Raw genomic sequence first — 19,321 nt, forward strand, 5'->3', positions numbered from 1 at the left:
CTGACTGTTTTTTCCTGTAGCACACAAATACCAACTTTCAATTTCAGTGTACAAATAAGCTATCAAGTATTTGTCAAGTTACAGTTGCAGTTGGTCAATAGTGAATAAACAGGGGCTGTCATGTGCAAGCAAATTTTTAGGCATATAAATCTGCAAATATGTGTTTGTGAATTAATTCCTAGAAATAGTTGACATGGCTCAAAGGAGCTGTTTAAATCAATGTGTTTTGTTTATGTTAAACTACCCAGAGGTGGCTGGTAAGAACCGGGATCCATTGTAGCACCTTGTATCATTTATGACAGGTCGCAAACGTGAAAGCCTTTGAAAATATCTCTTTCAAGACAATGAAATCTAACACATGTCTGGGAGGCCCCAGACATGCCAACTGCAGAGACAGGGTTATATGTTAATGACAAATTCAAGCTAAATAGGGTCGCAGGAAAATATCATATCATTTTCTCCAATAACATACTTACCAGAGGCATGTGTGGTATGCAGATGAATGGGAACTTATGACCTGTTGTGTGAAGGTAACATCATGTTTGTAAGTCATACTGGTGAAAAGTTAGGACAGGGTAACAAAAACCTGACTTAAAAGGTGTTTCTACAGCAGAGTCATAAAACCCTAATTTGCATTCTACAGACCTGTTTGTTCTGACCTCACAGGAATTGGGGCTGTGGGCCCTGCAGCTTGGTTTTAAACATGCACTGTGACTGTAAGAATTTGTTCACTTTTGGGGAGTCAATCTGATATTGAAGAGTCTTCCATTTTTTTCTGCTTCTCCCAGCACCAGAAACTTGATTATAAGTGAGTTACCAATTCTGTGTTTTATCCTTTTTATTTTATAAAAAACAATTGCATTACATTTGTATGCCTTTTATTAACTGTTTTACCTTAAGCATTGTGGATGTATTTTCCATATTAAATTACACTTAATAAGTTCAAGTCTCTGTGTTCTTACGAATTCACGGGACAGTTTGGTCAAGACGCTACATAACTGAAACGAGGAGAACATTTGTGGTTTATATTAACTCTGATTAAAGTAAATTGTGCTAGATTAGTTCTACGGAGAACCGAAGGCTTCCCAAATAAAAGTGTCAACTCTTCATAAAAACCCTTGGTGGTGGCATAGTTGGTACCACAAAGCTAGTGTGTGGCATAGATAGGGAAGGATTTAATCATTTTAGACGGACCAGGTGGTTGTTTTTTGGTTAACCCTCTGTCACACACGCGTCACGCAGGCTCTGGTGAGTGTTGTTTGTGACAGGGGCATTGACATGAACAAGCTTTTAAAACCTAGGACTGTCACTGGAAATTAGGGACAGTTGGCAACCATAACTTTAACACGACAGGGCGATAGGTCATATGCAATAACACATTCTTATCATTGTCACATTTTCCACCACATTTCCATTTGCATGTACTATTGTATTGCATGTTGGCAGGAATGCTGGCACAGATTTTTATACACTTTTTGAAGTGTGCCTGGCAGTGGACAACAACATTAGCCTACTGAAACAATACTGAACATTACTTGGAACAAATATATATTATTTAACATTTAGTGTAATATATATATATATATATATATATATATATATATATATATATATATATATATATATATATTTTCCTTGCAGTACAGAGCTGAATCCAACAGAGGAGGCTCTGTGTCTGCAGATGGCATAAGAAAGTATTTTATTTTATGTTTCCACTATTGCACAATCATAGTCATGCAGATGAGTGGGATGCTGTTGAAATGTATATATGATTCTATGTTTTTAGGTATCATCATCATCATCATCATAATTTATTTATATAGCGCCACTAATTCCGCAGCGCTGTACAGAGAACCCATTCACATCAGTCCCTGCTCCACTGGAGCTTACAGTCTAAATTCCCTAATATAGACACACACTCACACACAGACTAGTGTCAATTTTGATAGCTGCCAATTAACCTACTAGTATGTTTTTGGAGTGTGGGAGGAAACCGGAGCACCCGGAGGAAACCCACGCAAACACAGGGAGAACATACAAACTCCACACAGATAAGGTCATGGTCTGGAATTGAACTCATGACCCCAGTGCTGTGAGGCAGAAGTGCTAACCACTAGGTATGTTCAGATCAGTTTTTGTTCCCCATATCAGATCCATGCACAGGTCACTGTAACAAACAGCTGGCCTATAGCTGCAATCTCTGTGTGCACAAGCTAAATACCTTTCCTATTATATTTTAATGATATATGGTATAGTGCCCTCCTTACTGTTAATTATATTCAAATATATAAACAATAGAGTGCAAGGTTTACAGTGACACAGTCTATGTTTGAAGTTTGACACGATAAAACAAAACATGATGGTAATATATATTTATTTAGTAATCAAATAAAAAAAAAGTTCTGTATAAGAACAACTTCATATTAAAAGCTTTATTTTACAAAATCCTTTTAAAAGTCCATACAGATCATGATCTTATGTTAAATTTATATTTAATCCTTGTAGGGATAAAGTTTGCATATTAAAATTTACCCTCTTCAAGATCTTTCTATTTGTCTTTCTCAAAGTGTAAGGAGAAACTATGGGCTTGATGCTGTTGCATGCACGCGAACGTAGTGTAATTTACGGCACTGGCAGCATATGCACCAGGTTTATGTCAAGTGCAAAAGTAATGTATTAAATAGTGCAAAATAGCGTATTAAATGTAAGCCTAGGCAAACATAATTGTAATGTAAATATCCTAAACGGAAACATTTGCTGACATTTGTTTTAATAGTGTGACACACATTTACTATTTGTTTTAAAAATCTATAGTTACGTCAGCTGCCCAGCTACCAGAATTGTCACCTCATAAGGCTGATCGACTTTGCGCTGATATCCCACTAAAGGAGATTGAGCAGGTTGTGAACAGGGGCGGACCCAGACATTTACCCTACCCAGGGCGATTTTAGGGGGCCGATTTAGGCCCCGCCCCCTTTCTGTGTTCTAAGGCTGCCGGCGGCTGCACAGTATGTGCAGGTCCGTTCAGCAGTGAAAGTGTGCTGTCCCGCTGCTCTGATTGTGTTTAAAACACAATCAGAGCAGCCGGGCAGTACACTGTCACTGCTGAACGGACCTGCACAGTGTGCAGCTGTCGGCAGCAAGCCCCTGCAAGGGGGGGGGGGGTTCGATCACCCCGATCGCCCCCCCCCCCCCCCCTGGATCCGCCACTGTTTGTGAAAACCATAAAATGGGCAATCTCTACAGCTTGATGTGCTCACTGGTGTGTGGGGCCTTCTAAAAACTCACAGATCATCCCTTATTAAATCCTCCCCCACCTTGTCTTTCTCAGGGAAGATCTGGGAGACTTGCAGACACAACCTGTCCACATCTCTTTCTCCTCTGTCCATTACACTCATATGGAACAACCCTGACTACCCACCTGGTCTGTCCACCTCCTCTTCTCGGGCATGATTGGTCTCAGGGGTTAGGTTTGTTGGGGACCTGCTAGCCCAGGGCAGCCTACTGCCTATGCTGACTTTCTAGCCAAATTCAACTCAACCCCAATTTTTTGGCGTACTTTAAAGTATTTAATATAATCTGTCCGGTTGGGCAGACCCCCTTACTCTCCATTTGAAATGCTTTGTCTCTCATCACCCTTGAGGGTAATAATGGTATCTTTGCTTTATATTATCCTATTTGTCAGTCTATTGGTTGCAGGGAACAGACAAGAGAGGGAGTGAGAGAGTGGTCTGGGACCCCCCCCCCCTTCCCCTTACCCCCTCCCTGTGGAGAAGGATTATTGGAAAATTGTCAGGACCCAGATAGCCTCTAGTTCAATCTCTACTTGATTAAACGAAATGCAGATAAAGGACTTGATTGATTAAGTAAAGTTGGGCACAAAAAGGAGTAATTTTTTCTGCTGGACAAACCATGTTACAATGTAAGGGGTGCAAATCAGTTAATCATTTTGCACATTGGTTAAATACTGGCTGCTTTTCATGTAGTACAACAAATACTTGATAGCCTATTTTTACACTGAAATTTAAAGTTGATCTAGGACATGCCATATCCCAACTATAAATCTGTCCCCACATTTTAAATTCACCTCCCCCTCCAATGCAACATGGTTTTGCCAAGGTTCGAAGTAACCATTTTTTTTTCTTTCCTTTCCTTAATGAATCAGTCCCAAAGAGTACTACAGATGGTATCAAACTCCTGACAATCTTGCTAAAATGTACCCTACTACTTCCTCTGCTTGCTGGCAGGGTTGTAGCCAAATTGAAATGTATATGCATACCTGGTGGTCCTCTCTACTAACCAGATAATATTGTTTATCTTGATTACATGTGGGATATAGCTAGATATCAATTTTTGTCTTAAATCAGGAGCTTTTATAGATATTTTTTGGCTTTAGGTGGAGTATGTCTTTCAAATTCTTGTTTTGTAGCAGAATATGCCAATCTCTCCAAAGCATTTTTTTAGAAATTTTTCAAAACTATTATATTGCATAATAAACCTTGTAATATTGTTTTGATTCTCTATTCAGGTTTGTTCTTATAAGAAAGTAGGTACTTCTTATCTAGTTCTGTGGTTTATTTAAAGGCCCGCTGTACAGATCCATTGTCATATTCCCTTTCTTGAAAATCATTAACTAGGGCTACACCTTGTTCAATATGTAAGTTCTTTTAAACTGCTAGCAATGCGCTGGTTTAGTACAGATATTTACGTTCTTAATAAAGATTGCTAGATCTAAAAATGCACTGATTTCTGCTAACAATTCAAGGCTCAGGTCATAAATATTCAAATAAATTATAAAATATGTAGGGTCACATATGTTTACCCCAGATGATCACTATATTTATATATCTATAGCAATGAACATGATTCTCAGCAAATGTGTTGTTATTCCAGATTATTGCCTCTTCCCACTTTGCAATAAATAAATTTGCACACATGGGGCAAATTTAGTACCTATCGCTGTGCCTTGGATTTGTCTATAAATACATTTCCCTTAAAATCAGAAACATTAATGCACAAATTGATTATCATTTGAATATATTTTAAAATGGGTAAAACGTTGCTGAACTTTAAATAATGTTTTACATCGTCATTCCCTGTCTTATAAGCTAAACAGATATTGATTGATTTCACATCACATGTGGCAATAAAATAGGCTTTTACTCTAGGATATATAATATCTGAGTTTTAAGCTCCTTTATTGGACAACAAATGATTGTCGAAAAAAATCAATAATAAATAATTTGGAAAATGTAGAGGTGATTATATTCTGGAAACAATTGGTTTTCCTGGGGAGTTCGTCAAACTTTAATGTATTTCTTGCTAGTAATAAAATACAGGAATCTGTGTTTAGTATCATTTTAAAAATTCTTATTAATTTTTGTTTAATATGCAAAGGTGTTCCCCTCATCCAGGACATTCCACAACTTTGTCCTATGTTCCTGTGTCGGTTCACTGATCAAAATTTCATATGCCTCCCTATCAGAGAGTAGTCTATTAGCCTCTTGAATGTAATCAATTTTACTTAAAAGGATAATTCCGCTGATCTGCTAGTTTGATTGAACTAATTTATCCTCATCTCTCCTTTCTTTTAGATCTTTTATTCTTCACGAGATATAGATCATATTTTACCAATTGTCCAAAGGTAGTTATAAAATGATTTTTGATTTGTGGTTAAAAAATAAACATAAATTCTGTGTCTATAAAAATAGAGCTGTTAATCATGTCTCTGAGGAAATCACATAACTGCGATGAAACGCGTCAAAGTTCTTTGTGACACACGTGGGACTACAATATATTGTTTTATATTTGCTGAAAGAGGAATCTATTTGTTTATAATGCTCTGTTATCGGGTGGTCCCTTGATACTTCGCCACGATTGCAAGGCCAGCCTATCAATACTTACTGGTGAAGTTCATTGTACGGGATACAACAGTTTTCATCTCCACCCAGAGTGGTATTTCTGATCAGAGGCAGGAACCAACTTTCATCTACATTGTTGCCAGAGGAGGTCAGTTATGTTCACCCCCCTCACGGCTGCAGAGTCTGCTTAAGGATAACACTGCTTTGCTTGCCCGTCACTTTCTCCATATCCATATACAGGACCAAGTTTCCAGACATCTGGTAAGGAGTATAGTGACATGACTCATATATCTTTATTATCCCACATTACCATTGGTGGGTTTGATTTCAGGCAAGCTGTTGTTTTTACCATCATCACATTACCCCACTTATTTGTCCACGACTCATTTCTACTGCACATATCTTTGGACTGCCAGAATTTACTGATTGTGAGACTTTTCTTGTGCTTATTTTCTAAGTATCGATTCCCAGAGCAAATTTATTGATTTTGTATCTTTTATTTACTCATATTTAACTTTTTTGATTTGTTTTATTGTGATATAATTTTTTTTTATGTACTATTGAATTCTTGCTACCACTGATTGTGTTTTTTATGTTTTTAGAATAAACTTTGTTAGTTATTACTTATCCATGTTATTTGGTTGTTGTTTGGACACATACACTATTGCATATCTTTTTTTCAATTTTCTTGTAACTGGGGGATTGCAGACCACCTGCAATTAGTGTTTTGTGTCCATTTACCCAGACAGTTCCAAGAGAAATTTCTTGTTTTTCTGTTAATCTGTTTGGCTTCTTCAACTTTGTTTTTAATAAAGTACTTATTTAAGGTGAGTTTTCTAATAAATTTTTGTAGGTTTCTAAACAACCAGCTTTATCTAAAGGTTTGTGGGATGCAAATCTTAGTCCTTTATTTACAAAACTTAGGGGATCTTTCAGGTAAAAATGTCTAAAACTAAGAATGCTCTTGGGTTTTCTTTCTGTTTTGGAATTTTTAGCCTGCTCACCCCAATTATTAAATCTAGACCTCTGTCTATGTATTTGTTTGGTCTTGAAGATATTTCTCTGTGGAGGTTCAATTAGTGGATATTTTTTTAATTGTTCCCACAGCAAAGGAAGCATTACAAGGTTTTAGGTCTTGGTTAGTGGAACCGCAAAACATGGAGCCAGTAAAGTTATTACCGCTTGCTTCTTTATAAGAAATGATATGGCAAAAAAAGTTTCTGATAAAAAGTTAACTGAAATTACTGATTGTTTAAAAAAATAATACAATACTGTAATAAGATTTAATATTAATATCAACCAATTACACTGTAGTACAGTACAGTATTTAAAAGATTTGTGTCTATCCTTCTTTAATAAACAGCCGTTCATTGATTTACCAATGTACAGTAGTTTTATATTAGCCATTCATTAATCTGATAAATATTTCAATTTTGTTACAGTGGTTTTCGTAGTACAGTAAATAGTCAGTACCGCAGTACGTATATTCAAATTAGCGCCCCTCTGTCTCTTCCATGGCAGGTTCTAGCATGTCACTCTATTATTGTGCTCTCAATGGAACATGATATTTTGTTAACTGTGCTCCATATACATGTGAAACAAAGAAAGCACCCAGTGAAGCATTCGCAAACAGTCAATCTCAAGTGGATTGCGAACATCATCACTCATTTTTTACCCTTTGCCGCAAATAATACGGCTTTGACAGGTATATATGCACCTGTGTCCCATTCTGTATCTGTTCATAATTGCACGATCATGCCCTTACTGTACTTGGCCTACGTTAGAACGCCCTTCCTCTCAAGGGAGGGCTGGCAAATTTTAGCTAAGGGGGCAAGACTCAACTCAGCAGCCTATTAGGGACATTTTAAAGGAAAAGAAAGGCAGGTGACCCAGCCCAAGGTAGTCCACTATGAGATCGGACCGGGGGACAGATGCCCCTCTCACCAGCCTGCCCCTGCTTCCTCTTCAGGTGCCAGTCTGCATAAGTGCCACAATCATGGAAATCTGCACAGATGCATATACCTGCGCCCACTGTTCTGGGCAGGCACAGAATGATTTACCGTAAGATATGCTCCACAAACGGGCATAGTTCTAACTCTGCATCAGCCCCATTATTGTAATTTATGTGCATCCTTCTATGTGGTTAATGCACATTTTATACAATATGTTTCCCGTCAAAGCTTGGAACTTTCACAAATTTGTAATATTTGCAAAATGATCTTCCAATTTTTATTTTATGTTTAAATGCTTACTTTCAGCCTTGGCTACTGACTTTCAGTCATAACTACTCACCAAGTTGTTTGTCTTTTATGATTAACCGATTTGTGAAGACTTTGAAGATACTTCTTTTGCTTTCTTTCATTTCTTCTTAATTTTGATGACACATTTCGAGAGAATTCCCTCTGTTTCAGCTCCTTAAGCCTCTGTTGAGATTGTGTCAAATCGATCCATTAAAATAAATAGGTTATATACAATATTGTCTGTTTTTTCGCTGTAATATATATGTACAGAAAATAATGTATGCCACTTAGGAGCTATTGCAATTAGCAATTAATCAAACATGAATATAGGTAACACATGGTTCATATTGCTAGAATCACACTAGTGTTATTTGCACAGTAAGGTTCACTTTTTACATTGCTGCCTCAATGCTGGTCATCTCCTGGGTGAATCGGTGGATGGAGGAAATCTTTAATTCAGATTACTCCTTATTAAAACATAAACCTTTCAATAAATAAATAAAATACAAATATGATGAGAGGATCCATTTTAACGGGTAGGATACATAATTGCCACAATGGAAATATCAGCACTTAACCAGCCAACAGGAAAGTGCCAACACTTCTGTTATGTTGACAGGTTGACAATGTCTACAGTGTGATTGGCGACATGCAAAATGTCGCCAATAACAATGCGACATTAAAAGCTGACATTAAAAGAGAAATGCTGGCGTGTCCGTCAGCTATACCCCAGACCCGGCATTGTCAACCTGTCAGCATAATGGAATCATCGGCATTTAGCCTGCCAACATTTTCATGTCAGGAAAGAGGACAGAAAAAGAAGTTCGCTACTATAGGTGCACACTCAACTCCACGGGGTGAATGTATGGAGCTGAGAGATTTCTGGCGGGTTTGAAAAGCCAATCAGATTCTAACTATCATTTATTTAATACATTCTACAAAATAATAGCTAGAATATGATTGGTTGCTATTGGCAACATCTCCACTTTTCAAACCCGCCGGAAAACTCTCACCTTGATACATTTACCCCCACATTTTATATTAATCCATCAAGAAGAGCATCATTTAATTAAAACGTAACTTTTATTAAATATAATAAAAAAATATATACACAGATAAATAGACCGCATTTGAAGACTGCAGTAATGTGTTAAATTTTTAATTTTTAACATGTAGTATTTAAAAATAAGTAATTATGTTGTATGAACATGTAAAGAAATTTAACTATTCTCTCTCTTATGTAAAGAAATGTGCAATGTATAATCTTGCTGTGTGACATGGATGGAAATTATATATATTTTTCAATTAATAAAAATGAAAGAACAAAAAAAAAATATAATAAAATAAAATTATATTTATTGCACCCCCATATATAAAGATCAAATTGAAAATATAAAAATAGCAGATAAACAATAATAAGTAAATTTGAATAGTGGGGTAATCAATTCCTAGCTAATTGTGCGAAAGTTTCCTCTTTCTTGCACAACATTTTTATGTCGGCAGGTTAAGTGCCAAAATTCCCATAGTCGCAATTATGATCGCCATCGATTTTAACACGTCTGCACCACCATCGGGTGAGTGGTCTGGTATCATTTGATATATGTAGATACTAGATTTGATTTCATACCAAAAGTGACAAACGGGAAGTCAAAGCAGACAAACAGAAGGCACTAAAAATCTGTTTGTCCCATCACGAAAAATGCAATTGGATCAATTTCATGGATGCATTCAACAAAAAGCCTCATGAACCAACCTTTCTTTTTATGTTGTTTAAATGAATTGACCAACAACAAAAGCCATCAAGATATTTTTTCCACTTTCCAGGTCCCATTTAGTTAAAAAGACAGAAAGCATGTCTAACATCATATATTAGAAAATAAAAACAATACATTCTTACACTGCAGTTGTTCCAATGTGCTGTTTTGAGCTGCATCTCTCTGAACAGTACTACATTGATTGGGAATCTGCCTAAACACTTAACTTCAACACCTCGGCTCACTGATTCCATTAAGAGTGTGCAGGCTTCCTCTGCCAAGAGTAAGTATACTTGGATATCTAACTATGCATTAACTTCTTCAATATCATTGATTTAATTGCTAATTTTAATATCCTAGGAAGTATGAAAAAGAGGTATTGTCAATATAAATCATATACTCCAAAACTGGAAATGAGCTTTGCTCACCCTTGACAGCAAAGGGGTTATGGGTTAATTATAAAAGTTTGAAATAATTCTTTACATAGTTAATGTCTCCTTCCATATAATTCAAGTACTAGTATGAATGAATACTGAAACCAAGTTACAACATCATTTTATGGTTGCTCATCAATACTATGACAATGTCAGGGAGACTCATGAATTTCTGGGAGTCCTCCAGGACTCCTGGGATAGCGGGGCAACCTCCCAGATTCTGGCCACTGTGTTTAGTTAAGTGGCAGGGGTGGGTCTTATGACGTGATTCATGTCTACCCACCTGCCATTATAGGCTACAATCGATTGTGTGAGTGTAGGAGACGAGGCCATGTGGCGCGATTTGCCAAGCCTCACATACCCATCTTGCCCCAGATGCCAACTTACCAGAGTTTACAAGTATGATAGCCGCTTACTAAGAAGACTTTTGTCAAATTCATATCAATGTATAATTCAGAAAATGAACATAAAATCCACAAACCCTGAGCTTCCTCACCTGTTTGTGTGCATGATCATAGGAATTGATATGGTTATCAAATTCTTGATGTTTATAATATTGCTTGTCACACAGCTCGCAGTAGAAATTTGCTTTCAGAGATTCCAGTGCATTTTGCCTTGTATTTTCCTTTTCAGACAAGTCCTTAAGGAAAAGAGATGGTACAGTTATTGATATTCTTGTGTGCTTAACAATGCATCTTGATGAGTAAGTAAACCACTGATGTTAAAATTGTGTTGCCATTTATCAGAGGCCACACTTGCAGGTCACAAGTTCTGTTTGGATATTTTTACAAATATCAATGTAGGATAGTACAAATATCTCTGATCTCAGACACATCTATAGTTTGCTTAAGTATGCATAAACAAAAATGTGGCCTCATCTCCGTGTCCAACAGAAACTATTTTGTGTGGAACAAGAGCAAAGTCATCACCTATTTATTTGCACACCCTCATTTAGTGAACAAAGTCATAATATTAAAGATACGCTGGACATTTCAACTTGATGCCTGCAAAAGGAAGAATGCACTAACTCGCCAATGTTGTGATGCCAACTATATTATTATTATTATTATCTTTCATTTTTAAGGCACCACAAAAGGTTGTACATGACATATACAGATAACAGTGACCCATGACACAACATGATACAGAAAGAACAAAAAATGAAGAACAAATATATATATACACACACACACACACAAACACAAACACACACACACACACACACACACACGTAACATGGTAATGCAAATCAAATTATTTCTGGGACAATGAGTGAAATTGATGGTAGAAATCAGTGAGAAGAAGGCCGAAGCTTAAGAAAACAGGGCTAGGGAAGCAGACCAAGAGGTACAGGGGGTGATGAAATAGTAGAAGGAGCACACAAGGAAAGAGGGCCCTGCTCCTGAGAGCTTATATCCTGAAGAAAAGGGGGAGACACAAATAGGGTGGTACTAACTGGGGGAGAGAGCCAGGGCAAGGGAGTTAGGGGGAGGACTGATAGACTTGAATATATTAATTTTGTAAATATGCTTATCATCATTTTGCTTTTCATATATTATTTAATCTAGGGAAAGGTTGCCCCGTAGATTAAATAATATATGATAAGCAAAATGATAAATGATAAGAATACCACACAGACTTCCAAGCTTGTGGAGACATACATTATAGTCTGCATGCATTCATTATTAATGCTCATAATGAATATAATGTAGTATTTATTGCTTTCAGCCAGATCTATGTTGGAGTTGAATGATGCAGTTTATGACATGGATTTGTACAAGCTGGGTGTTATATTAAATCCATATACATACCTCTCCTCCGATCGCTTTTCATTCTGTGCCAGTGTACTTAGGTATATAGGGCACTCAGTATGTGTCACTCTGTGCTCCAGCTCAGAACAATGGACTTAGGTTTGGTGATGTGACCAGAAAGTATTTTGTGAGCTCTCTGGCCACACAATCATAGAACAAGGCATGGAACATAAAGGCTATGTTCAAGTCATTGTTGAATCTATTTGTGTAAATAATGATAATTATAGGACAGCACAGTGGCCAAGTGGTTAGCACTTCTGCCTCACAGCACTGGGGTCATGAGTTCGATTCCCAACCATGGCCTTATCTGTGTGGAGTTTGTATGTTCTCCCTGTTTTTGCGTGGGTTTCCTCCAGGTGCTCCGGTTTCCTCCCACACTCCAAAAAAGCTGGTAGGTTAATTGGCTGCTATCAAAATTGACCCTAGTCTGTCCGTCTCCCTTTGTGTCTATGTGTGAGTGTGTGTTAAGGAATTTAGACTGTAAGCTCCAATGGGGCAGGGACTGATGTGAGTGAGTTCTCTGTACAGCGCTGCGGAATTAGTGGCGCTATATAAATAAATGATGATGATGATGATGATAACTATTATTGCTAATACTTTGGAAAGATTTTAAATGCTCGCCTGGGAGGATGGACTTAGACCTCTGTCCTTTGAGAAGATACGGAATAAAATATTTCTTATTAATAAAGAAGTCTCTGTGTCACGGATTATAAAATCTCATATAAGGGGTATCTGACAGCTCTCTAGATTTCACCATTGTAGCCATAACCTATGCTCTCTTTGTGACTGTAGTCAGATAGTTAACATGGAACACGTGTGATGTAGCTCTCACTGCATAGTCTGACCTTCTAAGCAACAAAATTAGAGGTAAAAAGAAATGTTGCAGATATAAATAAATCTTCTGCGTTATCTCTGCAGCATAATGAACGTTTGACATTAATTAATTTATTGACTTACAAGTTTGAGTTACATTTATATATATATTGGATATCTGCTCATTTGTTTTTTATGGCTTGAGAATGATGTTACCACTAAAACCAGATGTCGCATGCTTTTTTTTAATGACACAAGAATTGTAAGTTGTAAAAACTATATTTCATTTTCATTTTCTTTGGTCCTAGTCAAATTTTCTATTCTATTAAGGAAATAAATACTTTAAAAAATAAAATGTATGCCTTTGTTTATTGATGGAGTAACTGCAACACACCCAGAAAATCGAAACAAAACAATATCAAATTCTGTTCAACTCCAAACTGAAAAATTTTCGGCAGAGTAAAGTAAGTTGTTATTAAATCTTTAAGGCCATCTAACAGGGGAGGTTCTCTGGAAGGACAGCTCATCTTCACTCCCCTGTCCAACCCCCCATAGTCCAGCACTGACCAATGGTTAAGTAGAATAGACCCAGGGGTTTGCCCAGGGAGGGGAAAGACTGTGGAAATTAGACCTGTGATATAAGGAACAACTCCAGGGGGGAAGGCTGTTCATGCTGGAATTTCATTCATGAAGGTGCATCTAGTTTTGAATTGTCGTTTTCTAACTAGCGTCTATATATGCAGCTGAGAGGGATCCATGGGCCGTGAAGTCTGGACAGCAGGTGACTATATCTCCTTAAGTTATTTGGGTAAGGGACAGATAATGTGGTAAATCTGCCTGGTATTTATTTACTGTGTGTACATAATATTCTAGTGTTGTTGTTATGACAATAAAAATACTGTTCTATTTTTATAACTGCATTTTGCCTGAGTGACCATACAAATCCTAGAAGGTACTGGGTAGACTTCCCTGGCATAGGAAGGCACCCGTGGGTGGCCAGCCAGCGTGAAGTGGGTAGCATTGGGGCAGATACGCCCGGTATCTTCACAGGTCTATTTAACAGAAAGCTGTGATAGAAGAGATTTTCTATTGCCGCATCTCGCAGCGATAAAAAAATCTTCTATCACTACTATTTATCAGTAAAAGAAAAATTAATAATGTTAAAATAATTTTAATTAGAAAAAATGCTTTATTTCATTTTTTCCTTTATTGCTGCTGCAATAACCATCCGGAGATAGCGTTTGCAAACAGTGGACTGTAGATGTACTGGTACCGCTGCAGTTGTTCTTAAATAGGCTTCCCCATGCTATCGCAGGAGGCGTCCAGCAAAGACAATCTCCGGTGATACCCTGCAATAGTCATTGCCGACTTCGTGGCTTGGTCAATAGGGAGAAGCCCTATCTTCGGTGAAAAAACCCGGTTTTCACTGGATTTAGGGCTCTATCTGTATGATAGATAGACACCTAAGTTTTTTTTACCTTAAATGCACCATTCACTAGGCTCACAGAGTACCCCAAAGCCTTTAATAGGCTTGCGCTGGCATACCTCCCAACATTTTGAATCCCAAAAGTGGGACAAAATAAGCCCCTATTCTACATAGTACATAGTTGATGAGGTTGAAAAAAGACACCAGTCCATCAAGTTCAACCTATTTGGATCTCCTGCGATCCTGCACTTATATTTGAAATTGATCCAGAGTAAGCAACTGCCAATCTGCTTCAATTGTGAACCCCCCCCCCAGACCCAATATTGCAGTCCTATTTTTAGCCTATGTCCTCTACTATTCTTCATTTTAATTAATGGTCATATCCCTGAATACACTTTACCACAAAAAAATTGTCTAACTCTTACTTAAACACATCTATTGATTCTTGGGCCACACCCCTTTTGTGGCCCAAGAATCGGGATGTCCCACCAAAATCGGGGCAGTTGGGAGGTATGCACTATTCTCCTGTATACTAGATATGCTTTCATATTTCACACATCACTGTTGTTGAGGAACCTTACATTTTCATAAATTCCATTATCCATTTAATTTTTTTCAGAAATTCCATTTGCATGCACTGTAAAATACACAGGTCAGGGGAATTCACAATGAAGCTGCTTGTTTCCATCATAAAAGCTGTTGTAGTATACAAGACATTGGCATGAGACAGTGGGAGGCTTTGGGTGACCAGGCAGATCCAGCAAACAGAGCATCAGAATTGCATAAAACTCAGGATATAATGTTTTCTTCTTTAAATCAAGACATTAAATACTATTCCTGATTATACCAGGTCCATAACAAACTTGTAAAAATGTGTCTGATTGGGGAAATGTCGAAGTCACTAAGGAATTACAAGGTTTAGAAAACTGATGATTTGTACTGCTTTTGAGCTTGTTTTATAATGTACAGTCATGGGCGTAAGTTTTGAGAATGACACAAGTATTGGTTTTCACAAAGTTTGCTGCTTCAGTGTTTTTAGACCTTTTTGTCAGATGCTGCTATGGTACACTGAAGTAAAATTATAAGATTTCATAAGTGTCAAAGGCTTTTATTGACAATTACATTAAGTTGATGCAAAGAGTCAATATTTGTAGTGTTGCAGTGTTGATCCTTCTTTTTGAAGACCTCTGCAATTCGCCCTGGCATGCTCTCAATTAACTTCTGGGCCACATACTGACTAATGGTCGCCCATTCTTGCCTAATCAATGCTTAGAGTTTGTCAGAATTTGTGGGCTTTTGTTTGTCCACCCGCCTTTTGGGGATTGACCACAAGTTCTCAATGGGATTAAGGTCTGGGGAGCTTCCTCAAAATTTTGATGCTTTGATCCCCGAGCCACTTGGTTATCAGTTTTGCCTTGTGTCAAGGTGCGGGTGGGGTACGTTATTGTTATGCCAATTACACCGACACTGGCTTTACAGATAAAAAAGAAATTTGAAGGCTATGACAGCGACATAAATAAAATGTACACATGCAATATAACAGACAGAGGAGTTTACCAATGACAGTGGCATATAGACTGCTGTAAATTCCGAACATCCTGCATGCTGCAGTTAAGTTTCACGTAAGATAAGAAAGCGACAGCCAGATGTCTGTATTTAAACAGGCAATCAGAGGACCCGGCAACTCCACTATTGAATGTAAGGGTTAGGGTTAGGCACCGGGTCCTCTGATTGCCGTTTAAATACAGACATCTGACTGACTTTGAAAGTAGGTGCAATTCATCTGATCACTCTTCATGACATTCTGGAGTATATGCAAATTTCCATCATTAAAACTGAGGCAGCAGACTTTGTGAAAAATAATATTTGTGTCATTCTTAAAACTTTTGGCCATGACTGTATATGTTACTGATGTGCTTGTAATGTGTATGTTTTGGCTATCAGGGCTTTAAGATATAAAGGAACCCAGCTCACATTTTGCACAGGTGCCTCTAGTGGTGCCATTACCCATACCTTCTGAGTTTTTGATAATGTACATTATTCTGTCTATGTGTGTGTGTGTCTGCGTGTGTATGTTAGGGAAATTAGACTGCAAGCTCCTGTGCTAAACTATAGCTATATGTTCAAAGCATATTCTAGGTAGAATAAAACCAATTGGACATCTTTGTGTTTAAGGTATTAGATGTGATAGAATATCTGTAACTGGATGCAAAGTGTATGTTATCATTTGTCACAGTGAAACAGCCGTCTAATTGCATTTCAGGCTGGCTACAGGCGTGAAACCCACTACATGTTACATTGAAGGTATTCTTTTCCTTTTCAATAAGTTGATTGCAGAATAGATGGCTCTCTGCCATATACTTAAAGGTGTTTTTGAGCCAAATTCCCAAATCTCTGATTAAATATTGGCAGCTTTTCCATTACATCTATTATTCAACTAGATTAGCTATAATGTATACATTGGAAAGCCAAAGCTATCAATCTATGCATAGTAATCTAATTATAAGAATGGAAAGCATAGCGTATCTAGAATGGTTTATGATTTGCCTTTAAAATACATTTTCATTATAAATATTGTACCCATCACTGCACGTTAAAGGTCTTGGGGAAATGATAAAAAAAATGGTTTAGCCCCAAAAAAGGGGTAAACGTTGAAACCAATCTGATAGTTACAAGTTAATCAATGTGTAAAATTAATTAGTGCCACTAAACCATAAAACATGGTAAAACAAATGTATAATTATCTCCTTACTGTCTTCACACTTAATCCTTAAATGGCCCCTTTAATGAGCAATATTAACTTGCAAATGTACACTGAATGCATCATTTCTGATGTTACTCTAGAAGAAGATCACTACTTTGAAGAGCTTTTTCCACCATCCTCTTCCTAATACTAATTAATAGTTGAGCTAGAGTCCCTGGGACCCTGTGGTTTGAGAGATCTGGTAGCCCCTTCCATAAACTGCTTATTTATGTCCTCCTAAAACACTGTGCATACTGATAAAGTGTACAATGAAGATCGCACCTGAGTGGACAGCCAGATCTTGATGTTGGGTGGTGCAGCATAGGCAAAGCGAGGGGGGTTTCCTAGTGCCTGGAAACCCCCCTTCAAGCCTGGGGCACTGTATAATTGAAGTGGATGGACCCTGTCCCTGCTTCACACGGCTCTGCTTGAAAGAGAGATCTGCGTGCACTTAACAGTAGTGCACGCAGCATTGCCCATGTATATTATGGGGATAGGAAGAGTTGGAGAGCAGTCAAGCACTGTCTAAAATTATGACCACACCCCCATGCATGCTGGTCACGCCCACTGATGGCATGGTGAGGAAACCTCCCTCTACAAATCCTGCGTTTACCCCTGGGCAGGTGAATTTGCCAGTGGTGGGACAAATGCTGAACTGCAATCTAAACATTATTGGGCATATTCAATTAGGCTGCTATTGCGCACGGCTCCACGGGTCCCGGTACCGCAACATCGCGATATTGCGGCATTGTAATGACACTTTGTACGCGCAGTTGTGAGTAATCGCGGTCGCAAATTCTAATTGAATATACCCCTATGAATAAGTAAATAAAAATATTGACTCTGCTTGCTCTCACTCAACTGGGTTTTTAGTATTATGATATATATATATATATATATATATATATAACATCTGCAGTTACTTTGCTGAAGGGCACAAAATAATCTAATCTAAAGAAAACACTTCTATTATAATGAATACAACGTAACATATTCACTGATAAACATGTTACATTGAAGCTTGTATATAGCACAGAGCATTTTAATTTAATGACATCTAATTGAATAATTTCTGAGATGAAAATCAATATACAATTTTAGGCTGATGTGATTACAAAGCATATTAAAGCACATCAGTGTCTTAGTGATATAGTATAGAATGACATAAACCTACTAACTGCTCCTAATAATTAATAAATCTAAATATCTGCTATGGATGCTTTCCAGGAAATCACTATGCTGCCACAGAATTTAAATGGGAAAAAATGTAATACATAGGGCTCCTTTAATGAAACATGAATATGACTTTAATTTAATTGGGAACCAAGGAAAAATAAATGATAGAACAATCCCTATAGGGAATTAACATATGTAAATGTATTAATGTGCCGAATACATGCTTTACATAACTTAATAAATATTTAATTTCATTTTATATATTGTTTAAAATCAAATACCTGAAATGTACAATTTATTAATTAGAAAAATAGTGAATTAGGTACATTTTTTATTATAATGTATTGTTATTTATGGAAAGTAAGTCAGTTATTGGCTAGATGTTAGATCAATTTTGTAGATGTAAACAAGTGATACAGTTAGGACATCGATAGCAGCCTTGTCTACGTGTCCCACAAATGGAATTGGCTATTATAACCACTGTGACATCTGTCTGCACCACCAAGTCTCCTATGGTAAGATGGCATAACAGATAGTGTTCTTAGGGTTTGCCTGACAATCCATGGGCTATATAAAAAAAAACCTCATAGAAAGCAGAGCACTTGTTGCCCCTGTTAAACACACTCCATTGAAAAAAACGTCCTCCATTGCAAACCACATACTGAAGAGGAATACCCTAATTGACAGTGACTTATTGCACAGAAACATCCAATATGCCTCTCATTAGCACAATTTACCCCTCTAACTACCACCAGTTCAACAGTCTCCACTGCCATCCACATATAACACAGATACCCAGCTGCCACCCAGCTGTTCATCAAATTACCTTCTGCTGACAGCCTTCTGTAGCACAGATATCCCAGCTGCCAGTCAGAAATTGCACAGATACCTTGAACTATAGCTGTTACACAGCAACTTAATAGTTAATGCGGGTTCTCTTCAGCCTCTCCTGGTGTCTCATGTCATGTTTCTCATGTGATTTTCTGGGGACATTCAGAGTTATGAACAATGTTCATTGGTCCTCGGTGATCCCAAAAGCAATGTGAAGGTGCCAGGAGGAAGT

At 37.5% G+C, this 19,321-nt stretch overlaps 1 protein-coding gene across 1 annotated transcript in view; it reads right to left on the reverse strand.

The window, feature by feature from the left end:
• ZNF804A (zinc finger protein 804A) overlaps positions 1-19,321 on the reverse strand; it is a 153,821-nt gene that overhangs the window by 7,327 nt on the left and 127,173 nt on the right. The window contains exons 2-3 of the mRNA XM_075180485.1: positions 10,786-10,929; positions 8,154-8,284 (exon numbers count right to left, since the gene is read on the reverse strand). Coding sequence (XP_075036586.1) covers positions 8,154-8,284; positions 10,786-10,929 — 275 coding nt within the window. The remainder of the gene's footprint in view (positions 1-8,153; positions 8,285-10,785; positions 10,930-19,321) is intronic.

This window comes from Mixophyes fleayi, chromosome 7 (assembly GCF_038048845.1).
Source record: "Mixophyes fleayi isolate aMixFle1 chromosome 7, aMixFle1.hap1, whole genome shotgun sequence".
NCBI lineage: Eukaryota > Metazoa > Chordata > Amphibia > Anura > Limnodynastidae > Mixophyes > Mixophyes fleayi.